General features: G+C 35.1%; 1 protein-coding gene across 1 annotated transcript; it reads right to left on the bottom strand.

Moving 5' to 3' along the window:
- Positions 1-4,132: 4,132 nt before the first annotated feature.
- LOC150103672 (uncharacterized) lies at positions 4,133-20,898 on the bottom strand. The gene is made up of 2 exons (XM_090396627.1): positions 20,826-20,898; positions 4,133-5,785 (listed from the first exon to the last, which is right to left on the bottom strand). The coding sequence occupies exon 2, from the start codon at positions 5,774-5,776 to the stop codon at positions 4,661-4,663; it is 1,116 nt and encodes a 371-aa protein (XP_090252753.1). The 5' UTR covers positions 5,777-5,785; positions 20,826-20,898; the 3' UTR covers positions 4,133-4,660.
- Positions 20,899-23,515: the final 2,617 nt, after the last annotated feature.

Below are 23,515 nucleotides of genomic sequence, written 5' to 3'. Positions count from 1 at the left end.
AAGTTGCCGAATGATTTCGACATTTTTGGGGGTTGAGCAGAAGAACTGATGTTCTTCCACTCTTTAAGCACGCATTCCACTCAAAACACCTAGAACGACTCATTGCAGCATCGCCTTAAACTTGCCAAATCATGTCAAACATCTCTGTGGCAGTTTGCCCAGTTTCATGCAGAATTTTACGTTTGCTCTTTGTTCTAACTTGCAGTCCATGATGAAATCGCAGATGTGGTAACGCAGGTGGTCAGAATAGCATCAGTTGCACACAGGACAATGTCTTTTGGCACTGACTTATGAAGGTAGGTGCTCCTGTGACTGTGTATGCAGCCTTGTGCTGCCATCTGTTTGAGCGGTACAAACCCAGTCTCGAAACATTTTGATACCACCTCATATATAAAAACAAATATATTGCCCCTCACTATGCAGATTTGTTACAATTAATTGATAAACTAAAGTATCCAAAGTTATCCTAGAATTAATTGTGTTAGACCAACTGAGATGAACGCTGATGCATTATGCACTCTTAAACCTTTCAGACATCGATAAAATGCAATCGTACAGTCAAATTGACGTGAGTTTTGTAGAACACGAGTTGCATACGTCACAAGACAGCACACCCAACCGAAATGGGCATGCAATGCCGCTGATATATATATATATATATATATATATATATATATATATATATATATCAGCTCCATTGAGATATATATATATATATATATATATCAATGGAGATGTCCCTACTCAACATAAAATGAAAAATTCCATCAACTGATATCCTGTATAACTCAGAAGTTTGTGGTTCTTAATAATGTCACTCCTCTTTCCTAGCATCTGCAGTGGTGGCCCGTACATAAGCACCTCGAAGGAAAAATTAAATTTTTTATTGTGTTTATAAATAATAATGCTTACAACATTATATAAATGCAGTACATGTTAAAGGTTACAGCTTATGTTTTGACATTGATTGAATAGTTAATAATTGGAATTGTTCGATTAACGCTTTAGATTACGAAACAAATGCACTGCGATCTAACGCCGATATTCTTTTGCTCTTGTCATTGCACGTCACATCATTCCCAACTGTAAATGCTCAAAGGGCAGTGTATTTTTAGTATGCTTACATGCTTTATTTCTGTGAGATATGAAACGTTTATTATTGGTGCGTGTGCGTGGTGAACTATTTTTTTTTGTAAATCTTATTTATTTATTATAGATACAAGGTTGAATTATGACGAGTGTGACACTCGTTGTTGAAAATGTGAAAAGAATTATTTTTTCAATTATCTTTACACGAAACAAATGCACTGCGATCTAACGCCGATATACGTTTGCCCCTGTCATTGCTATTGATACGAAACTTTTAGTATTGGTGTTTGTTCGTGTTGAGGATGAAATATATTTTTAATATGTAAATTTATTTATTAATAAATTCGTTACTGATTAGGAAAAAAAGTTTTTTTTTTTTTTTTTTGTATATGCAGCACCCCCACTTAAAATTTTCACTGGCCGCCGATCTGCAGTCTGCAAATTCTCAATCTGTTTTCATAATTACACAATGCTGATATCATTTTTAACAGTCCTTTGAACTCTCTCTACTATATCAGAATAACAACGGAAACCAGAATAGTCCAAGTGAGGTCTTATCTAGACCTTGTCAAACAGGCAAAAGGACATCTTTAAATGTCAAAGTTCATTTCAGCATTGTAATAATATACTTTTGAGTTGTATTTGCAATATTGGCTACAAGATTGCAAAAATTCAACTTCCTAATCCCGCCAATATAATATAGGTTATCTAATCAAAGTTCACGACTTGATTTACTGACATTGAGATGATATCCATTTTCCCATGGCCACAATTCCAACCTATTCAAATCATTCTGAAAATACTGCATAGCAGCCACATTTCTGATTATCCTACCTATCTTTGCATCATCAGCAAATAGCTGTATGTCGCCTATATCCTTTTCAATGTCATTAATGTAGATTGAATAACCCTGGCTCAATGAGTAATTCTTGAGACACACTACCAGTTAGTTTGTGTTGCAGATCCCCCACAATATGCCACTTTTTGATATCTGTGTCAGTCATCCTCTTATCCATACCAATATTTCATATTTCATAAACCAGTCCCATGTTCTCCAATTTATGCAAGTCTACCATGCTGTATTCTGTCAAAAGCCTAAGCAAAATTCAAAACTTCATGGTGTACATTCCCCTTGTCTAGCTCAATGTAGGGATCCCAAACGTCTGGTAAAATACGGGCTCGTCCCGTTTTTTGGCTGATGCGTCCCGTTGTCCCGAGAAACTCTTCAGAGCAGCTTTTTGTCCTGTATTTTAGAGTACAAATTCTATTCTATTACAAACATCGCTCTCCGTCATTACAGCGAACTGTAGACGCGTTATTTTCTCAAGGCGAGTGATGGCAACAATGATAAGTTCGTTAGAACAGTGCGCATGTCCATTGACATTTTGGCGTGCTGTGATATTGGCTCAGCTTTAAATAGAAAGGTCCGCTTGGCCCACGCCATTTTAGAAGCTTGTTCCGAGAGAAACAGGTTGATGCTTAGTAAATCCAATTGTTAGGCCGCATATTTTTATTATTTGTTTACTTATACTTAGTAAAACTTACCACGCACACACTTGGAAAGTTAGAATCATTTTGTAAGACTGGCATATGTGATGGATGAGCATACTAAACTTTCACCATCAGTCATAAGTGTCCCGTATTTTTTTCCAATGTATCTGGGATCCCTAGCTTAACGGAAACATTATTACAGAATGCGAGCAAGTTGCTAAGACATGACCTCCCTTAGTAAATCCATGCTGTTCGTTGCAAAGCAGGGATTATCTGTTAACCCTTTTCCAAACTCTTCCACTCCTGAGATACTGATTGGTCGATAGTTGGATACGTCGGTCTTTGCACTACCCTCGTGCAATGGGATTACTATACATTCTTTCCATTCCTGCAGAATCTTCCCTGTTCTGAGACTCAAATTATATTGCCTAGTTAAGGGAATAGCCAGTTCAGCTGAACACTCTTTTAGTATCCATGCTAATATCTCTTCAGTTCCTTATTAAATTTGTGGAAGAGCTCCAATCCCTCCTCCTCATACACTTGGGTTTCTTCATTCAGTGAAGAAGTAGCAGTGAACTGAATGTTGCGTACACCAGGTTGATAGCTTTTAGCAAAACTCATTTATTTGAACATTCTCACACCATCTGCATTAGTAGAATTATTCTTTCATATTCATTTTTCTTTTAGTTGCAGCGTATCGCTAAGAATGCTTTGGGGTTATCATTAGCTTGCAGAGTCAGCTTCTTATCATACTCAGACTTAGCTTTCCGTACAACAGTTATGATTTCTGGCCTCGTAGCAGATCAAATTCAGTTTCATTCTTCTCTTTAGTACATTATTTCTAATGTAACTTATATTTGTGTATTTCAACACGTACTTGCTCAGAATCGGCAAACAGTTCTCACTTTTTAAGCAACAATTCTCCGATTACGTCAAAATACAAATTACTAAAGCAGAAAGCATTAACCCACCCTCTCTGAGGTGAGATGGACTTTCAACTTGCATCATCTGGTTTCAACTCGAGTCGCATGAAGAACACGACATTTATCACCTGCATCTTAATTGGAAATTAGTTGACAATTGCTATTGTCTGGCGCTTTTTACCCTTACCAGAAACTTTTCTACGTTGTGTGGCACGTCGTACAGTTCGGGAATACCGCAATAATTCACATGATGAAATGCCTTCCTTCATCGTCGGATCAAGTCAAAGCCACTTCTACAACTTCATAATTACCTTCGAGTAAATTGCTGAAGCGCTTCTTTCTTCATTGCCCCTCAGTTCTCAATAGTCTGATGAGGAGACATGCATGCCAATTCAGAGAATTTTGCACACACGAAAGGCTGCAATCTATCGCGTGTTTGGTGCTGTAGATATCTGACCACTGATCCGGAAACTCCCTTTCAAGAGACCAAACTTGTTTTTCTCCCGAGCACTTCGGATCTTTAATAAGCAGGGTGGTGGTTTCAGTTCTGCTTGTTAATTATGATGCGGGAGGAGCATGAATCCCTTTCACAAGTGAATTGTTGAGTATGAGAAAAACAGGTCGGACAATTCAGTCATTAAAATGCTTTTATTGGCCAAAGTACAATAATAATAATGTTCTGCGAATTCTTTTCCTACAGACTTCGGAAGTGGTGGTGGGGAGGGGATAAAATTTTAATATCCGTCAATCAATGTGATATCGAAATTTTAAGCCACACATATTCGATGCAAGTATGATGGCGAGTGCATAACGCAACAGCTTAATGAACAACTTGCAGCACGTTGGGGAAATCAGTCTGAAAGTTCTGAATTCAATTCTAATGTCTACCATCAACATTGAAGCAGCCGAGAAATGTTCTAATGGAATGATCACGGTTTTCATCCGCTTTTCCAACCCCACCGACGAAAGTTTCGTGATTGCATTGCAAGTGATTACTGCTTTCTTCCGTTAGTTTTCCGCAGGAGTTAATTTCTTAAGCTGGGATTAAGGATGTGCACACAGGTTAAACTGATAGGGGGTTAAAAAAAATTGCCTGGTATGCTTCTCCTGTTACACTTGTAATGCTTATGACGACATGAAATACCCGTTCCACATTATTATTCTTTCTTTCTTTTAAATTCCTTCGCTATATCGGACAACGCAGCAGATTCCTGGGGACAGCTGAAATTTCTCGGCTGCACTGCAGGCAGCATCGATGACCTGTTGTCGACTATTCTGCAGAAAGCGCTGTGCACCTCATCTCTTTCTGTTTCTAACGCGCCAGCGATTTCTCTCATGGGGTCGGATTCAATGGATTTCTTGGAAACCATGCTCCTTAAAAGCGAAGCAAGCCTTTCTTTAGTGCTCAGCGGGTTGTATTGAGGACCAAATGATCGTAGTAAAGCGTTTACACCGCGACCATATCTTGTAAGTTTCGGAATTCGCGATGCTATCCGAAACATGCAATGCAGAATATCTGAACCAAGGACGGTCATTTTGTTACTGGCTTGACGGCTGTTTCGCTTGGCTTCCGTTGCATTTAGCACTGTGTGAAGTGTTGCCAGAAGAGCAGGAACTCTTCTTTGGAACTGTCTCGCATTTCTTATCCGAGATAATATGCCATAAATGCGCTGTGCTTCAGAGCCAAGGCAAACTCCTTCCCAACAGGTGGTCAATAAAGATAGCAACGCAGACCAAAAAGATTCGTCGAGGACCTTTTCCATCGCGCTGTTCACTTCCCGCCATCGCTCACTGTAATCTTCGAACCCCTCGAACAAGTGCCGCCACTCTTCGTCTTCTCTGTCGACGATCTGCTGGACTTTCTTCCACTTTGCTTTGGTGATCCCGAATTCAGTAATTCCTGCCCCGAAAACGGAGCTCGCGGCTAATCCGATTCCCCATCGGAGTCCAGTCTGAACCGCAAGGGTGGCCGTGATAGGAATGGCAGGAGCTGCGATGGCACCCAGACTTACACTCAGCACAGTCGCAGCACCGATGCCAATCCATTTCGCCAGATTCGTGTTGTGATGCCAGTGATCGACCTTGTCGGCGGACTGTTTTATCTCCGTGATGCTCTGATTTCTTAGCTTTTCCCATCGCAAGTATCTTTCGGTGAATTCCTCTTTTAACGAAGGTTGTCGTGCGAACAAATCCAAGAGTTGGTCGTCGCAGATTTTCAACTTCCGTTCAATTTCTTTCGTCATTTTTTCTTCGTTTCCAGAATGCTTCGACATTATTTCTACCTACAGAGGAAAGAAAACGTTTCTTATTAATGTGACCAATGCATTAGCTTTTTAATCATTTAGATATTTTTCGCGCTACGCTGACAGTCTTTCGGGAATGCTTTTCTTAATGAGGCCTTAAATCGTGTGCTTTAAAAATTTCGAGAATTTAAATCTACACTCAATGTTTATTATAGTTTAAAAATCAAGGATTTTGCGAAGAGCCCGCAGGGAAATCTGTGTATTACTCCTACCCCTGGTGTAATCACAACCTTTATAAGCGGAATGTGTTCCACTTTTAAGGGCTTTCCGCAGATTCTCAGTTTAAAGAAAGAACTGGAAAAGCACCAACCTACCTGTTCGGATAATAATCATCACTGGCCACCTGAACAAGTTTCTTTCCCACTGGGGGGGGGGGGGATGATATTGTGATTCTATTCAGCAGAAATAGTGCTGTGGATTTCACCGAAATTCGTTAACACTTATCACGTCCATTCGATTACTCTGCACTAGAAGAATCAGAGAAGAACTGCGCACGCACACAATTACACGTGGCTTCTGCGAAGGGAATGAAGCAGCGTGGCTTCCAATTTCGATGTGGATGCTTTAAACGATGATTTTCTCTGCAATGGTGATTGGAAGCGAAACGAAAATACTTAATGTGCTCGGGGCAGATCCCAGACTTAAAATCAACCCGCAGTTCATTAAATTGCATTAACTGCGTTTTCCAACCTTTCTTTTAATGAGCTCATTTTAATCACTTAAAGAAATCCGAGAGAAACATTCTCGTCTGAAGTGGCTCCTCTAGAGGCGAGGACAAACTATTTCCAACACTTTCTGCACTTCTTCACGAACAGCTGGCTCGTTTACACGTTTTATCAAAACACTCGAAAATGCTTTCCAACTAAAGAACAAGGCTGCTTGAATCAAAGGAGGTAAATACTCGAAAGTTTCCTTGCGAACATTCTTTGAAGGATTAAGCCTTGCGAACCCTTGCAAATGAGTTTTCTTGGAGTTTGCTAATACCAATTCGTTATAAAAATTGAGAGAGACGGGAAAAGAAAATCAGCGATACAGAAGGAAATAGATGGAACAAAGTACAGATTAGAAAGTGAAGTTTATTTATTATTTTTATTACTTCGTTTAAATTTCAGATGGCAAAAATTTTCTCCACCATATAGAAAATTTTGGTTCTATCGCAGGTTGAATCGCTTCTTCACCTTCTGTTCCTAAGATATACAAATTGCGGCCTTAGTGAATGCTGCATATTCATCCAGCTGTCTTATTTATCTCGCACAGCTGGTGGTCCCACTTGTAGGCAACAATGAGGAGACGAAGCATTTTGTAATAGACCACATGACCTAATATTAGCAAGCCTGGATGTTGATTAATGTACAAAGGAAACAAATACTCGAGAGAAGAGCCTCTGAAGGATTAAGTCGGCTACAAACAAAAATGTAAATCCACTATACGAAGAAAGAATCACTGAAATGATTAAATGTGCGGAGAACAAATCGCAATCACTTAAAAGTGCGAAGAAAGGATAATCACATACATTACATTACTGATGAAGTTAAAATATGATTGGGACGAAAGAAAAAACACAGGAAGAATCCCTACAATTAGTTTTTGAAAATGACTACAAAAATTTGGCTAAACGCTTAAAGAAAAAAAAAGTATGCAAATTAAAGTCATCTACAGAACTTTCTTTAGGAAGGTGGTAAAAACCAAAATTGGCAATCAAAAACAGAAAACGTGTAATCCCGGAGGAAAAAGATGTCCTGCACCGTTCTTAAAGAAATGAAAACTCTGTGGTAGGGATTTTTGATCCTAGAGAGTGGGCAAAGTCACCTACCGTGAATAAAGAATTCAATGTAATCTGTAGGTCGGAAATGAGGATGAAGTAAATAAGGTGATAATCGGATTTAAAAAAAAAAAAGGAAAGAATGAGATATGATAATATAAATGCTCAGAAGCTACATATTATAATTCAACGCTTATAAAAATCTTTTCAACAGGAGAAATTTATAGAACATTTAAAATTTGCTTCATTTCCGTTATTTAAAGGAGGTAACAGAAATCTAATTATAAATTATGGCATCAATATCATCTAAAGTTTCAAAGGTTATTGAAATCCCAAATTTAAAAAAAAAATAAATAACTACCTCAATTTCGACATCCTTTTACGAGACTAATCAGAGGAATATAATAATATAAATAGAGGAATATACACATACACAGCAGCCGTTTTTTTTTTTTTTTTTATATATATCTAAAACGTTCGACCGTGTGCATCACGACTTACTCCTTCGGAAATGTCCAGGGGCATTACAAATGATTGCTTCAAATTTGATTTAAATAACATAGCGCAATAATAAAATAAAGAGTACCACAGGGTTCGATACTAAGACTTATTTTTAATATATGTCAATGATCTGCACGAGTACAAACGTTTTCGCAAAATGATATCTTTCATTGATGACACGGTGTGTTAATATACACTGAAACGATCCTTCAGGAGCTAGGAAATAGATCAACCCTGATATATTGAAACTAAGTGATTTAGCAATAATGGCTAAATCACTTAGTTTCAATAAAGTAAAAGTAATTATGCATCTATTTCACCTTGACTAATGTGCTAGGTCATGATATAACCATAAAATGGCATGAAATAAATTATACTGGTACTCAAAATTGTCACTGCAGTTTAGTCAAAAATGTCAGTCAAGTATTTGGTGGCATCCACAGTGACAGCAAACTGAAATGGACTTCCCATATCACATTTTTAATAAACAAGTTGATGTTTGTAATTAACAGAATATATTATGTTAGAAAAATTTTCAATTTAGAATTTTAAGATGCTTTTTATTCCTGGAAAATCTCTATAATGGCGACGAACTTGATGTTGATATCAGCATAGAAAATCAAAATGAAGACAATCTAAGACCCCCAATAATGCGAGAAGAATTTGATAAAGCATTGTCCGAAATGAGTAAGGGAAAAAGTCCAGGTGTACACAATATTCCTATAGAACTGCTACAAAATCTAGGTGATGAGACAAAAACCTTACTTTATCAATTAATAGCCCAAATCTATGATAGAGGAGAAATACCAAAGGAGTTTATGAGATCAACAGTAATACCAATACCGAAAAAGAATAATGCAAACAAATGCAGCCAATTTAGAACAATAGCTTTAATCCCACACGTTAGTAAAATTCTGTTAAAAATTATTCAATATAGAATTTATTCAACAATAGATTGTCTATTGGATGAAGACCAATTTGGATTCAGAAAGAATAAAGGAACAAGAGAGGCAATACTCTGTTTAAGAACAATAATAGAGAGAAGATTAGACCTAAGTCAAAATACTTACATTTGCTTCCTTGATTTAGAGAAAGCGTTTGATAAAGTAAACCAGCAAATAACATCGGCATAGATTTGAGGGATAGGAAAATAATTTATCAAATTTTATAAAAATCAAAAGGACGGATTAAAATCAATGATAAGGAGAAAATAATAAATATAAGGAGTGGAGTAAGACAAGGATGTATTCTTTCACCACTTTTATTTCATTTATATATTGAAAAGGCCATTCAGGAAACTAAAGATAAAATAAATAGTGGCATAAAGATAAATGGTGAGCAAGTCATATGTATAAGATTTGCTGATGACATAGCCCTTGTAGCAGAAAACAGAAGAACGTTAAAAACAATGCTAGAATTACTAAATAATAACCTTGAAAAATATAAAATGAAAATTAACACAGAGAAGACTAAAATCATTGTTACAGGCAAAATTCCTATCAATATAGAGCATATAGACATCAGCGGAAAACAAATAAAACAAGTGAAAAGCTTTAAATATTTAGGAAGCCTAATAACAGAAGATGGCAGAACAAGAGAAGACATGAGATCAAGAATAAACAACGCAAAAGCCCAATTCTCTAAGATGAAAAGCATTTTAACAGGAAACCTCAACCTACAATTGAAAAAAAATTAGTAAAGACATTGATATGGAGCATTGCACTGTATGGATGTGAAACCTGGATTCCAGGCAGAGAAGATGTAAGAAGATTGGAGGCTTTTGAAATGTGGTGCTGGCGCCGCATGAACAAAATAAAATGGACAGAAAAAAAAATCAAACGAAGAAGTCTTGAGAAAGATAAACGAAACAAGAACTCTAATTAAATCGATCAAAATTAGAAGGGATAGGCAGTGACGGATTTGGGCATTAAGGGGCCCGAGGCGTTTGCGATTTTTGGGGTCCTTTAAATTATTAAGTTACAAAACAATTCATTTTATTTATTTTTTAATATTTTATGTATAATTGCACAATGCATACACATACATAACAATAATTACTTCAAAACAAAAATTATGAAATATTTGTATATTATTACCTACCTATTTTCATATAAATATGAAAATAGGTAGGTAACTTTAATTGGATATTACGTATTATAGGAACAATTCGATAGTATTATAATCACATTCAGGTACAGTCTGTATTTTGTACATAGGTATTTTATGAAATTATACTGGCACTTTTCTACTTTTTTCAGCAGAAAATTTGTCAATTAATAAATCAAATTCTAATTCTTGTAATACAGAATTTTCAATAAACATCAGTGACAAATTTGATATTTGATCTTGCCCCAATGAATTTCTTAAATAATTCTTGACACGCTTAAGGACAGAAAAAGATCTTTCTGCAGAAGCATTACAAATAAGCATTGTTAAAAAAAAATTTAATATTGTTTCTACATTTGGAAAAGTTGATTGCAATCCGTTAGTGATTGTTTTGTACATTTGAAATGGACACGTGATTTTTTCTTCTTCTTTTATGTATTTTAAGAAATGGACTTCGTCATTGAAATAGCTAATTTCAATTCATTCTTATATTTCCCAATTTAGAAATGCAATCGTTTATGTCGTCTTTACTCATATCGTGATCGAAAAATAATAGAAAATGACTTAACACATTAGAATACATATTAATTTTGGTGGAAATTTCGGTACTCAATCTATCACAAATCATATCATGAGTTTCTACGATGAACAATTTGCGACCGGTTAGAATTGTCTCATTCATGTTATTTGATGCTGCATTTTATTCATCAAAATGTCTTTTTTGTTTCTTTATTCGGTTTATTTCATAATTTGTTTCATCAGTTAATAGATTTGCTTGTCGTTCTATGGTTTCAAAATCATTTCGTACATCCATTATAAAATTATGCAAAGATTTTAAAAGTTTTATATATTGCAACAAATGTGTTTAAACTTCTTGTAGCGAAAGACTTGTGTTATTTATTCTTTGCAATAAGCTATCCCATAATATTGCTAACACTGCAATTTCCTATTTATCGAAATATTTTTTTAACTTGCAATCTATTATCTGGTTTTTCAAGTTCATTTTCGCCTATTTTAATAAGAACAGTTTTAATATGTTTATAATTTAATCGCAAAGCAGATACGGCATCAGCTCGTGATGACCATCTTGTGTCGCCGATTATTTCAATATGTTTGGAATTTGTATCGGCAAAAGTGTCTGTAAGTAAATTTGATCGTTGCGTAGATTTAGAAAAAAAATTATATACGTTCTGTACGAAATCGAAATAATAAACAGCCTTTGAACAAGCTTCTGCAGCAGAGTTTCCAATAATGTTAAGTGTGTGAGTGGAATATGGAATGAAAATTGCTGATTCGTTCAACATCTTAATTCTTGCTTGTAGACCACTATATTTGCCAGCCATATTTGCCTCATTGTCGTATGTTTGGCCACGACAATTTTTATATCTAAAGATAAGAGTATTTAAATTGTTAAAAAAGAGTTCCTCTAAATTTTTTGCGTAGTGGTTATTTAATTGCAGAAAACCAAAAAACCGTTCCAACACATCTCCTTTACTATTTATATATCTCAATATAAAAGTTAACTGGTCTATATGGCTCACATCGGGTGTGGAATCGATGATCAACGACTAATACAGAGCTTTTACTTCCAAAATTAATTTATCCTTTACTTCACAGTTCCCCACAAGCAATAAATTCATCACACATCGTATGAGATAAGTAATTAATCTTCCCGCTTCCGATTACAAGTTACAAAATTTTCTCTTTTGTTAACACCACCAACACTTTCATCTTCTCTGTGCCCCCGAAATCCTAAACCCAAACTTGCTAACAACTTTACTGTGGCTACAATTCTTTTTAGAACATCTCGCCAATATTTTTGTTCAATATTAATCTGATTAATCAAATGAGAATCAATACGTCCAGTTATCGACAATCCTTTTTTTAAATCAACATTGAAGAAATATGTTCTTTCAATGCGCGTTTAAGATTTTTCCAATCATTGTATCCTGTACTAAATTTAGTAATAGAACGTGTAAAACGTTTGCAAACATAGCAGTAAATCAGTTTGCTACTTTCTGAAAAAAAAATAAGCCATTCTCGATTTCTTTTGTGCCATTTGCTTTTTCACAGTAAAAATGAACACTTGAAATATCTCTGTGGTACGTCTGATTTCTGTCATTATATTCAACTTTTAAAAATGTTATGTCTCCGATATTGCACGGTTTATTATTTATAAAGTAAATTTACCATTTTCTCTGATATTTTGCACGGCCATAAAGAGATATCTTTTGGAAAATTATCGGAGTCTGGTTGTTTATGTTGATCTGCATCAGCACCTTGTTCTTTTTCTTCTTCAGTATTTTCCTGTGTCTTGCACATCTCGTTCAAGTTCAGCATTGTCAGTTGTGTCGTCAGGCACCTCCTTCCTTCGCAGAATTTTCTTCATTTCGTTCAGTGTTTTCTATTATGTTATAATTTTTTAGACTATCTTCTTTTTTTTCGTCTCGTTCATCACGTGTTGGTTGACGATCATCGTTGCTCTGAAATTTAGATGAAGTCAAAAAAACCTCCAAGGAGTTTTTTTGAGAGAGCGATTTTTCTTTTTTCTGCCCAGGACAAGTACGCTCGTTTCATGGCTAATATATTAAATATGCATATATATTCAAAACAATTATTTCATAATTACAATTACAAAAACCGAACCACAACAAAGGATACTGAAGGTTACAAGAATTTCATTGGTTCCTTAACCGTTTATACCGCCTTTATTTGAAGCGGTCGATTTGGAAAACAAAAATAGAATTTATTTTATTATATAGTTACAATTAAACAACAGTACAGACAGTAGTTCCAAGAATTAAGACAAAATTGAAACAAAATGGAATATTAGTTTTCCAAATTTTTACTAAAAAAAAAAAAAAAAATATATATATATATATATATATAGTGCGGGTCGGGGGCCCCCCTAGCCTTGCGGGACCCGAGGCGGCCGCCTGTGCCTAAATCAGCCACTGGGGATAGGTGGTTTGGACATACTTCGACATGGACTTGTGAAAAGAATAACTGAAGGCAAAATAGAGGAGAAAAGAAGAAGAGGCAGACCAAGGAAAAGCTTTCTTGACCAAGTCAAAGACAGCATGGGTTTGAGGAGTTACCAGGAGGTTAAGAAGAAAGCCAATGACAGAGTGGAATGGAGAAAATTGTTGCTGAGCTACCAATCTCAAGACTGATGATGATTATTCCTGGGTAAATTCTTCACTCCAATATGGTATCACATGTTGGAATGGAGATTATTACAACAATCTGCTTCTTCTGATTCGAATACAAAATAGAATAATCAGAGCAATAGCCGTGATTAATTTTTTTTTTTTTTTTTGGCATATTCAACTAGTGACGTGTTTACCATTCTTAACATTTTGCCATTACAGAAACTTATGTTTCTTGCATACCTAACTGTATGTAATATACCTAACTGTATATAATGTCAACTATGGTTTACGTTGTGGCTGGAACTTGCTGGGAGTTCTCAAGGCAAACAAAGAAAATTTTCATAAATCCTTTGAATACATAACAAGCAGCCACCTAACTTAAGCCTAATGAAATAAGGTCTCCATAACATCAACTTACACTTTTAGAAAAAGAGACTAACCTCATGGGATTAATTAACCCTGACTTTTATTTTATTTTAAATAAATATTATAAAATTACTCTAAATGCTATACATTACGTCTCAATTATATCCTGTATACATACATTTGCGTTCAGCCATTTAATTTTTTAGTGATAGACATGGCCTACATTTGAATTTTTTTATAGTAACCAGTATGGCACTGGCCCTTGGTTACACACCTTGTACAGTTCCTTCTAGTTTATTTCCATTTTCTGTTCTTTATTCCTATCTTTTCTTTAACTATCATCATCACCAAATTCCTGACATGTGCTCAAGGGTGTACAGGATATGACCGTACTAGATGAAAAATTTACATCATTACTGACTTCCTATCTACAATTTTCCTCCAAATCAGTCTGCTACCTGTCAAGACTCCAACATTATCAGATCTTATATTTGTCTTCTAAGGCAGTGCTTCCTAAACTTCTGGATGTCAGGGCCCCTTTGCAAAAATTAAAATATTTCACGCCCCCCTCGAAAAAAATCGTAATAGAGAGATATATTATTATAATATTTATTGTATTTATATTCAATACAAAACATACACAGCGAATATTGCAAAAATCAAATGCATATATTGCATTTTTTGCCTCATACCGTTTGGTTCTGAAGACGATGCGGGCTGTTCTGGTAAAATATGAAATACTGTCCTTTTTTTTTGAGTATGTTTCTGCTTCTTCTGATTGTTCGCGGGTATTTTTTTTTATTTTTTATCAGCCACTTATCCATCTCAGGGTTAAATTTTTTTAACGTAGAATAGATCAAATAATATCACTACTTACTGATACTGGCACACCACAGACTGATAACATGAAATTAGTGATTACCTGAATAAGGGAATCCCCGGACCAGGAACATTTTTCTCTTTTGTGACTTTTCTTCCTTTACGGTAATTAAGCCTAACGCGAAACAGACAGCAAATGCAGGTTAAAACGTGCATATGATTGGTGCGGTATTAACAAAAGATCGCGCAACCGAAAGATAAAAGCACACAATTGAGTTGAAATGCTAACTCTCTTCAACCGAATTCCATATGTGAAACTGCCATAACATTTATTATGTATATATATTACACAGTTTTAACATTTTTACGAATTTTAACACGTTCGGTTGAATTTTATTGCTGCCTTGGGAAATCGAACTTACACACATCTAATTAATAACAATAGTTTTTAGTTAGATACTGTGTTTGCCCATGCAACGTATGGTTTTGTTTCAGTCTGTACAGCATAGTTTCATTAATTAGTGTTTTTATCCCAGTTGTCTCTATTTGCACTATTTGTTGAGAAATATATTACACAGACTCCTCATACCTTATTCACTGGCCTAATAAAAGTACTTGTTTTTATTGCCTCTGCAGTATAGTGGCTGTTAGGGAGGGCGTGTTGTTTACCACTGCAAGCAAGTTACTATCTCCTCACATGAACTTGTTCAAGCTTTTTTTCATGTGTGAAGTATGTGCGAAACTTTTATTGGTAACAGAAAACTAGCTCGGATGACAGTGATATATAAAACGAGTTTTGATATGTATATAAAGTCAATATCAATAGTCCCTGATTACGAACGCGTGATGAAAGGGACAGGGAGATTTGAAGCTTCCCTGGGGAGCATTCGAAGTAAATACAATTAATCACTGCTTTGAAATGAAACATATGAATAAGCAATATTTACTAATTTCAATAAGCGCAGGAAGCAAAGTTTGTAAACCAACACCAATGTGTGAATTTTTCCATTAAAATATAAAAAATAACAAAAAAGAAATAATAAAAGTTAAATACGTTTCTTTTAAAATAAAAAAAACTCTACTTAGTCTTAAAACATTTTAAATTTGTTTTCATTATTTCATGCACCCATCAACAAAAACCTACAGTCCCCAAGGGGGCCGCGGCCCACAGTTTGGGAAGTGCTGTTCTAAGGCACTTTTTACCGTATCGATCCACCTCTATCTTGGTCTTCCTCTGGGTCTTTTTCTTGCTAGCCTGGCAGAGAACACTTCTTTAACTATCAATCTCTGTATTACCACTTGAAAAGTAATTGTAGGATTTAAATATATATTTATAACATGTGTAATATTACTTTATTAATTTATTATTATTATGTGACACCTCCAGGGAGTCCAAAGACTCATCAAGGGAGACTGTGCCAACACTATCGAACGACTGATCCCCTTCCAACTATTAACCGCGCTCAAACTTGATTAAGTTTTTGCGAGCGATTAATAGCAGTGGCTCTACCAATCGACCAACTTCGCTGGCTAATCACTTGTATTGTTCTGATTATCTGTTGCATCACTATTATATTTTCATTCGTACTTGTTTAGTGTTAATAAATTTCAATTTCACTAACGGACCGTTGTTCATTTCCCCACTTGTAGATGAATGTCATGATTTAATAACTGCATTATCAACTACTTTTCACTAAGAACTTGATCTTTGTAACGGCTGCTGTTATAGTAAGTTCAGCCTTCGGCTTAACCGAGTGTTTGATACGTCAACTTCATTAAATTTAATCATTATGATTAAGTTTAATCAATTATCTGATGATAATTTTATCATTAGATAAGATTATCTAATGAGAGAGGCCTACGCGTCTTCTTTTTACTGCAAGCAACAGCACCCTTGCTGTGAATTTCACTTGCTATCGTTAACAATAAAACAATAAAATAAAATAATAAACAGTTTATAATTCACGCCGAAAGACTGAAATACAAATAAATGCAGCGAGCAACGATGTCGTAAACGAACTTCTATTCCTCGAAATCTTTTTTTTTTTTATGTAGCGTGGCGGTTGAGTGGAATGCATTGCCTGAGTGTGTTGTGAATGCTAAGAGTGTGAATGAGTTTAAGCTTCGGTATGATAGATGCTACAGGCAGGAGAGATATTCTATAAGCTGTAGACTTTTGTAATATATGTACACTTACTTCACATTGTAATGTAACAATGTATACTTCTTATATAATATGAAAGCAATGCATTCCACTCGCCACGTAAAAAACACACACTTCTCACCCTCTTATTCACTACTTCCTTGTGCAATTTTCAGGGATGGCCTCTAATCCCTTCCCCTTCCTTATTTTCCACTATCTGAAAAATCTCTCTCGTATCCATTCGATAAATACCTCTCGACAGTTTAAACATCTCAATCATGTCATCCCTTCGCCTTCTCTGAGCCAACCTCTGCAAATTACATGACATCGATCTCTCGTTATAGCTCACGTTCCACAGTCCTGAAATCATTTTTGTCAACCGCTTCTGCATCCTCTCTAAAGTATCTTCATCCCATCTAAACCCCAGTGACCAGATATGAGCACAATGGTCCAGATATGGCCTTATACAATGGAATCGCTACCATTTTTATCTCATAATAGAATAGAATTTTATTAATCTGAAAACAGCATGTTTTCAGATGATCTGCCTCCGTAGCGCCAATGGAAGAATAGCGCAACATTGCGCCCTTCGATTGGGAAAAACCTTGATTCGATACTCGTCGTGACGAGGGGAGTCCTCATATGGGCTTTTCAAAATTGAAGGCGAGTTATCCGATCTCATAGGGAGGTAGCAGGGTTTTTTTCTCCCGGAAACTTTTTTAAATCCTGAGTACAGACAAATCGACCTTCAGAACACAAGCGATTTTCAAAATAATCGGCAAAAAACTGTTGTTGGTCATGATGGGCAGTGGATGGAGTTGATGGTAATAGTGGAAAGGATGAGATGTATTTAGCGAAGTAGAGTAGAATGCCCTTGTATGATGAGTCTTTGGACTCCATGGAGGTGTCATGTAATAATAATTATGTTAATATTTGGTATATTATAAAACCCCACAAATAATGATCAAACTATATATTAGTTACATGAATCAAATGATCTACAAAGATTAGTGAAATCATTAAATGAAATTTCAGAACAGTATAATATGGGAATATCAAAAGTAAAAGGCAAAAGTAATGGCTTTCAAAGGAGAAAAGCCCAATAAGTAAAAGAGTGATAATAAAATATTGGAACAAGTAAATACTTTCAAATACCTGAGATGCGACTTCTCATATGAAGATGAAAAAGAGACATTAAAATATCAAGTTTTTTGTAAATTAAAAGGCATAATAAATATATTTAAGCCATCCCTAATACAACACACCAGAAACAGACTGCGTACTGTCTAAAGCAGCTTTATTATATGAAAGTGAAATATGGACATTAAAAATGAAGAATGAAAGATTCTAACAGCAGAATATATCAAGTGGGACCATAAAACAAAACAAGAAAATTTAAAATCCCTGAGTATAGAAGTAATTAACTACCATATAAGTAAAAATAAACAAAAACGGTTAGACCATCTAAATCGAATCGACGACAGCAGCCTACCAAAAATACTGCACAGATGTAAAATAAATGGAAAAAGAAGAACTGGAAGACCAAGAAAGAGATGGCATGAGACTGGAACAGGCCACTCGGGCTAAATTCCATCATAGAAAGTACTTAATCCTCCTCAACGTCAGACCAATCATATACACACCTTCAGTCGATTTTTGTTTATTATTATTATTTTTTACAGCATACTTTTCTTCTGACATCGATGAGCCTCAATGACGCACCGCAACTTCATGCAGGATGGTCTATTTTTCCAGATACATTAGGGAGAAGTTGCTTTCTCCATAATTTCTGCATAAAAGTTGCTGTCCCCTCTAAAATAAGTTCTCAGATCTCCTTCGACATCCCAAATCACCCCATTCTCCATTCAAAAAACTATAAGGATACAAGACTTACTGTTAAGAACATATGTGCTTCGACATCAAGCACGTGGAGAATTAAAAAAAAAAAGCCAAAAATTGGGATTTTCAGAATATACAACTAACAGTCATCTGGCAGCATAATGTTAAAAACCTCACATCAATGCAGCAACACCAAGGTAAGATCCATTATTATTCCTCCCCCCACCCCAAATTATTCTGCGTTTGTTTTTTTCGTTAATCTGCTTGTTGTGTAACTCAATGTTGTATATTCTTTTATGCCACTCTCATGACGAAGTATATTATAGTGCTGGCAAAGATCTGTTTACTTTTAGAAGTTAAGCAGAAGACATGTTCAGAAGCGATATTCGAACTCAAGGTGAATTTATGTTGGGTGAAATATTTGAAAAGATGCATCAAGCAGAAAAAACAAACAATCACTAACAGATTTACTTTCATCGGCAGCGGTGTTGATAAGATCTAATAGAAATTTCTATGAATGAAAGTTCAGTTGCATTTTTAAAAGAACCAAAGACGAAGCGAAGAGCGAAATTATGAAAAAAAAAAAAAAGTTTTTAATGGTAAGGTATTCACAAACAGATCCAGCATTTGTATTTGAAAAATTTCATCGACAGTACACGTGGTGATTTTTAAAGCGACGCTGATGATAGATAATTTGTTTTAGAAATAAATAATATTAACCAGAACCAAAACTCTTCATCTTTCAATTTATGAAGCATTTCATCAGGAATATCTTTAAATAAACTTATCTCTGAACATCAAGACGACATCCGTCTTATTAAACCTCACAAATCTGGTCTTCCCCAGCATGGAATTTTAAGCGAAAACACTACCCACAGGATTCAATGGCAAGAGGCTAAGCTACTACATAGATCCACGTACGAACATGACCGTTTACACATAAAAAAAAGTGCTGAAGTCAAATTTGGGAAATTGGTATTCTCAAATGTATTAAATAAATTTATCCATATGATTTGTTATGATACATAAGACGAAATCTTTACATACAAAAAAAGTTATTTGCTGTGGCATAGGTCTTGTTCTGTAGTTATTTCAACTGTTTCGACGTATGCATTTTCCCTTAAGTCTCTGCCCAGACAATGAGATTATAATCATAACGAGAAAGTTTGGGAGGAGACGCTATAACGATTAGTTTGGGAAATACACCCGATTTCTAATACAACAGAACTTTTGTACCTATCGCAGTTATTACAACTGACCTCTTAAGTGAAAAAAGTTGAATAAGAATTCTGGGAACGGCAATTATGCCTGCTGTTTCGTGAAAATATTAATACGAGCGTCTATTATTGGATCTTCAGCACATCGGTTTAAAATTTACCCGATTTCAATCGTGCGAAAATTGATAACAAAATCACATCAACCAATTTATTATCTCTCTACAAATTGATTATTAATCTTAACCATCGAACCGATGCACTAAACTGCAATGTCGTGAAGGTAGGAGGTATAAAATTCCCATGAAAACGGAAAGTACAAAAAACTGAACATTTAATCATATTCAAGTGAATATAATTTTAAAAATTACTTGTAAAATCTTAAATTTTGCTGATTAAGCTTACTGTTATACGTTTTGTGAGCTAAATATGGTTTTATTGCTTTCCATAGCTTGTGGGGGAGATTTCTTCAGTGCAATAACTTCAGTCCACTTATGAGATGCCAAAATCGGTTTAAAATTTACGATTTCAATCGTGCGAAAATTGATAACAAACTCACATCAACCAATTTATGACCTCTCTACAAATTGATTATCAATCTTAACCCTCCAATCGTTTCATTTTTCTCTTTAAAAGTTTGGAATGCACTGTTGGCTTTTCTTCACGTGTTCTCTTGTTAAGCGTAAGGTTGCTGTCTGGCCCTTGACATTAAAATTAAAGAATATGTCAAAGCAATTCCTCGTGAATATTGAAATAGTGGAAAAAATAGTGGTATTTGATTTTAATTAAATCAAAAAAGACATTGCTAGATTTATTTCTCATATAATTTAAATCTAGCTGTTTCCCATAGTTATTCATATTATGAGAACGTCTCTCACCATCGTCGTCACCTAATAATTTCTCATTCGAAATCCACACCCATAACAGGTTACCAACGTGTACTCGAGGCATACTGCGTTATGTTATGTTTTCAATAACAAGTAGTTATTTATTCCAACACGGCCAAGGATATATGGCCATACATCTCCTGTTATAATCAAATACAACTTATTTATATTTACTATACTGGGGTGAGAAAGAAAACTTTTTAAGCACTACACAACATTACTTAACTTACCTGCTAATGCAAACCAAAACCAAACCTTCAGCAGCGCATGACCAATGCTGCCCGTACACTTACTTCCTGGTAGTTGTTTAATCTGAGTGACGGTCGTGGATATCGTAGCGCCACCACCCTACAGAGCGATGAACCTGATATATTGTTAATATCACATTTTAATCTACGAAGTGCTTATTTAATAGTTACATTTGAAATTGGGAATTCGTGCATTAAATATGTCTGTGATCGTTCTTCTACATACATACATTATATATATATATATATATATATATATATATATATATATATATATATATATATATATATATATATATATATATATATATATATATATATATATATATATATATATATATATATATACACTTTATAATATAAAATGATAATTAAAATAAAGTGATATTACATCCCATTTTGTTCCGCTACAAAACTTAGATGTTAAACTTAAATATTAAAATTTAAAAAAATAATCACTAATAACTAAAAATAATAACTATCCAGGTTTGCTGGACGTGTATATACTTCCTATGCTTTTTTTTTATTGTTCTCTGTGATGAGTAAGGTTTTTCTACGTGCCCCCATAGAGAGTGAGGCCCCCAGCTTGCGCATCATGCGCCTAATGGTAAATGCGGCCCTGAATATATATATATAAATAACGAACTTCTATGTATATATATATAGAACGATGATATATATGTAACTCCGTAGATATGGAGAAAATATATGAGCGATATTCTGCACCGACTGATTCAGAATTTATGCTAATTATGAACATTTCCAATTAACCCTCCCCCCACCTCTCTCTCTCTCTCTCTCCCATGAATTATAAAGAACTACTCTAATTTTCTACTAAAAGTTTTCACTAGACAGTCATTAATATCTATTTTTTTCATTTTAACGTTTATTAAAATAAGAAATTTGTTGTATTCGGCGAATTCCGGCGTATTTCTTTGTGGGTGGGTGTTGACATTATTCCCAGTTAAAAAAATAAAATATATAATAATAAACAAATTCAGTAGTGGAGTGTCAGTTTATTTCTTAAAAAAATTCAAATACTGACAATGTTACTGCGACTGGAAGTAAATTTTTATATTTTCATCATTACCAACACTAGACAATAATCTTCCCTTCCCAGGAAACACTTTGGTCTCCGAAATACTAGACAATAATGTTCTCAGCTGGAGGTAAAGTATAAAAGCTTAGATTACTCTCAATGCTATTGAGAAAGAATGGTTGTAATCGTTCAGAAGTCGCACTAAACAGCCTCAAGCAGTTTCGAATTAATTCATGTATATTGATTGTAGATGCAATTTCATGCTCTATAGATATTATTATTATTAGACCAGTGAGTCGTTCCTGAGGCATCGTAGAGCGATTTTTTTTTTTTTTTTTTAAGTTTTAATTTTGAGAAACTCGGGGGAAATATTGCGAAATTATGTAGGATCATCCGCGAGCAGCAGGACGGCTGGACTTATTTAATTTTTTTGGTTTTTTAATTAGTAATCAAGGTTTTTACCAATTTTTTTCGAAGGTTGTAATTTTCCCCCGAAATATGTAGCAAAATCTGGCTCCCAGAAGTTCGCCTAATGGTAAAACTGGACCTTGGCATAAGAACCCAGCTTTTCTCTTTCTTTGTGGGGGAAGGACCCACCTATTAATCTGCTGATGTTAAAAAAAAAATATTTTCAGTATCGTTCATAACACAATTGTTACGAACGAAAAGCGCTTAGGTTAGGGAGCATACTCATGCATTTTATTGTACTAAAAGAACATAGCTATTTCAAAAATTGCCACCGATCTAAACTAGCTGAAATATCTTTTATAAATATGCGGTCATTTCTTGTTTGTACTGATATGTCAGATAATGATGATGATAATAATAGTGATAAGAAAAGATGCGGTACTTTCATTGAGTGGAGATTATTAGAATGAAGTAATTTATAATGTACTTTCTTTGTGTGATTTTAGAAAAGTGCACATCATTATTTTCTGGCTATTAGTGTCAACTGAACATCAGAAATCATGAAAATGACTAACTATAGTGGATTTGTAATGGTTTTGACCGCCTGACTTAGAAGAGTAAACCTGTGTTACTTTGGATTTCCTCAATTAGGAAATTCAAGCTAATATTTTGGTGATTTTCAAAACCGCGCGGTTAGCCTAGTGGCTTTGCGCTTCGCAACCATATGCTTGGGGAAGGAGTGTCCCAGGTTCGATTCCCGTTGTAAACGTGAGGAATTTGAGGATCTTCCTCAGGCATAGCCAAGTTAGCCGGTCTTGGGCGCGGTCAGTAGGGTTTTTTCCGCCACTTTATCTGGCGTTTTTCATCCCGCAAACAGGCAAACCGGCCCGTGAACATACGCCTCTACAGTCAAAAAAAAAAAAAAAAAATATATATATATATATATCCCCCAGCGGCAGACCAGGCGACGGGTCGGTTGGGAGTAGTACTAACAAATAAGTCGCATCTAAAGTAACACGCGGACCCTGCATGGGAAGCGGGAATAACGCGTAGAAGAAGAAGAAGATTGTGGTGATTTTCAAGACAGATGTATGCTTACAGCTTCAGATATACTGCTGCTGTTTGAGAACACTCTTTTCATATATTTAGTATAACTCATTCTGTATTCATTTTTAGATTAGGATTTTCATGAATTTATAAAATAATCGTTTGACAAAAATAATTA

The sequence above is a fragment of the Typopeltis vanoorti genome, chromosome 8 (genome assembly GCF_054136105.1).
Source record: "Typopeltis vanoorti isolate ZY-2024b chromosome 8, IOZ_Tvanoo_1.0, whole genome shotgun sequence".
NCBI lineage: Eukaryota > Metazoa > Arthropoda > Arachnida > Uropygi > Thelyphonidae > Typopeltis > Typopeltis vanoorti.
Note: the sequence above shows the minus strand (reverse complement) of the source record. Positions and strands in the feature narration are given on the sequence as shown.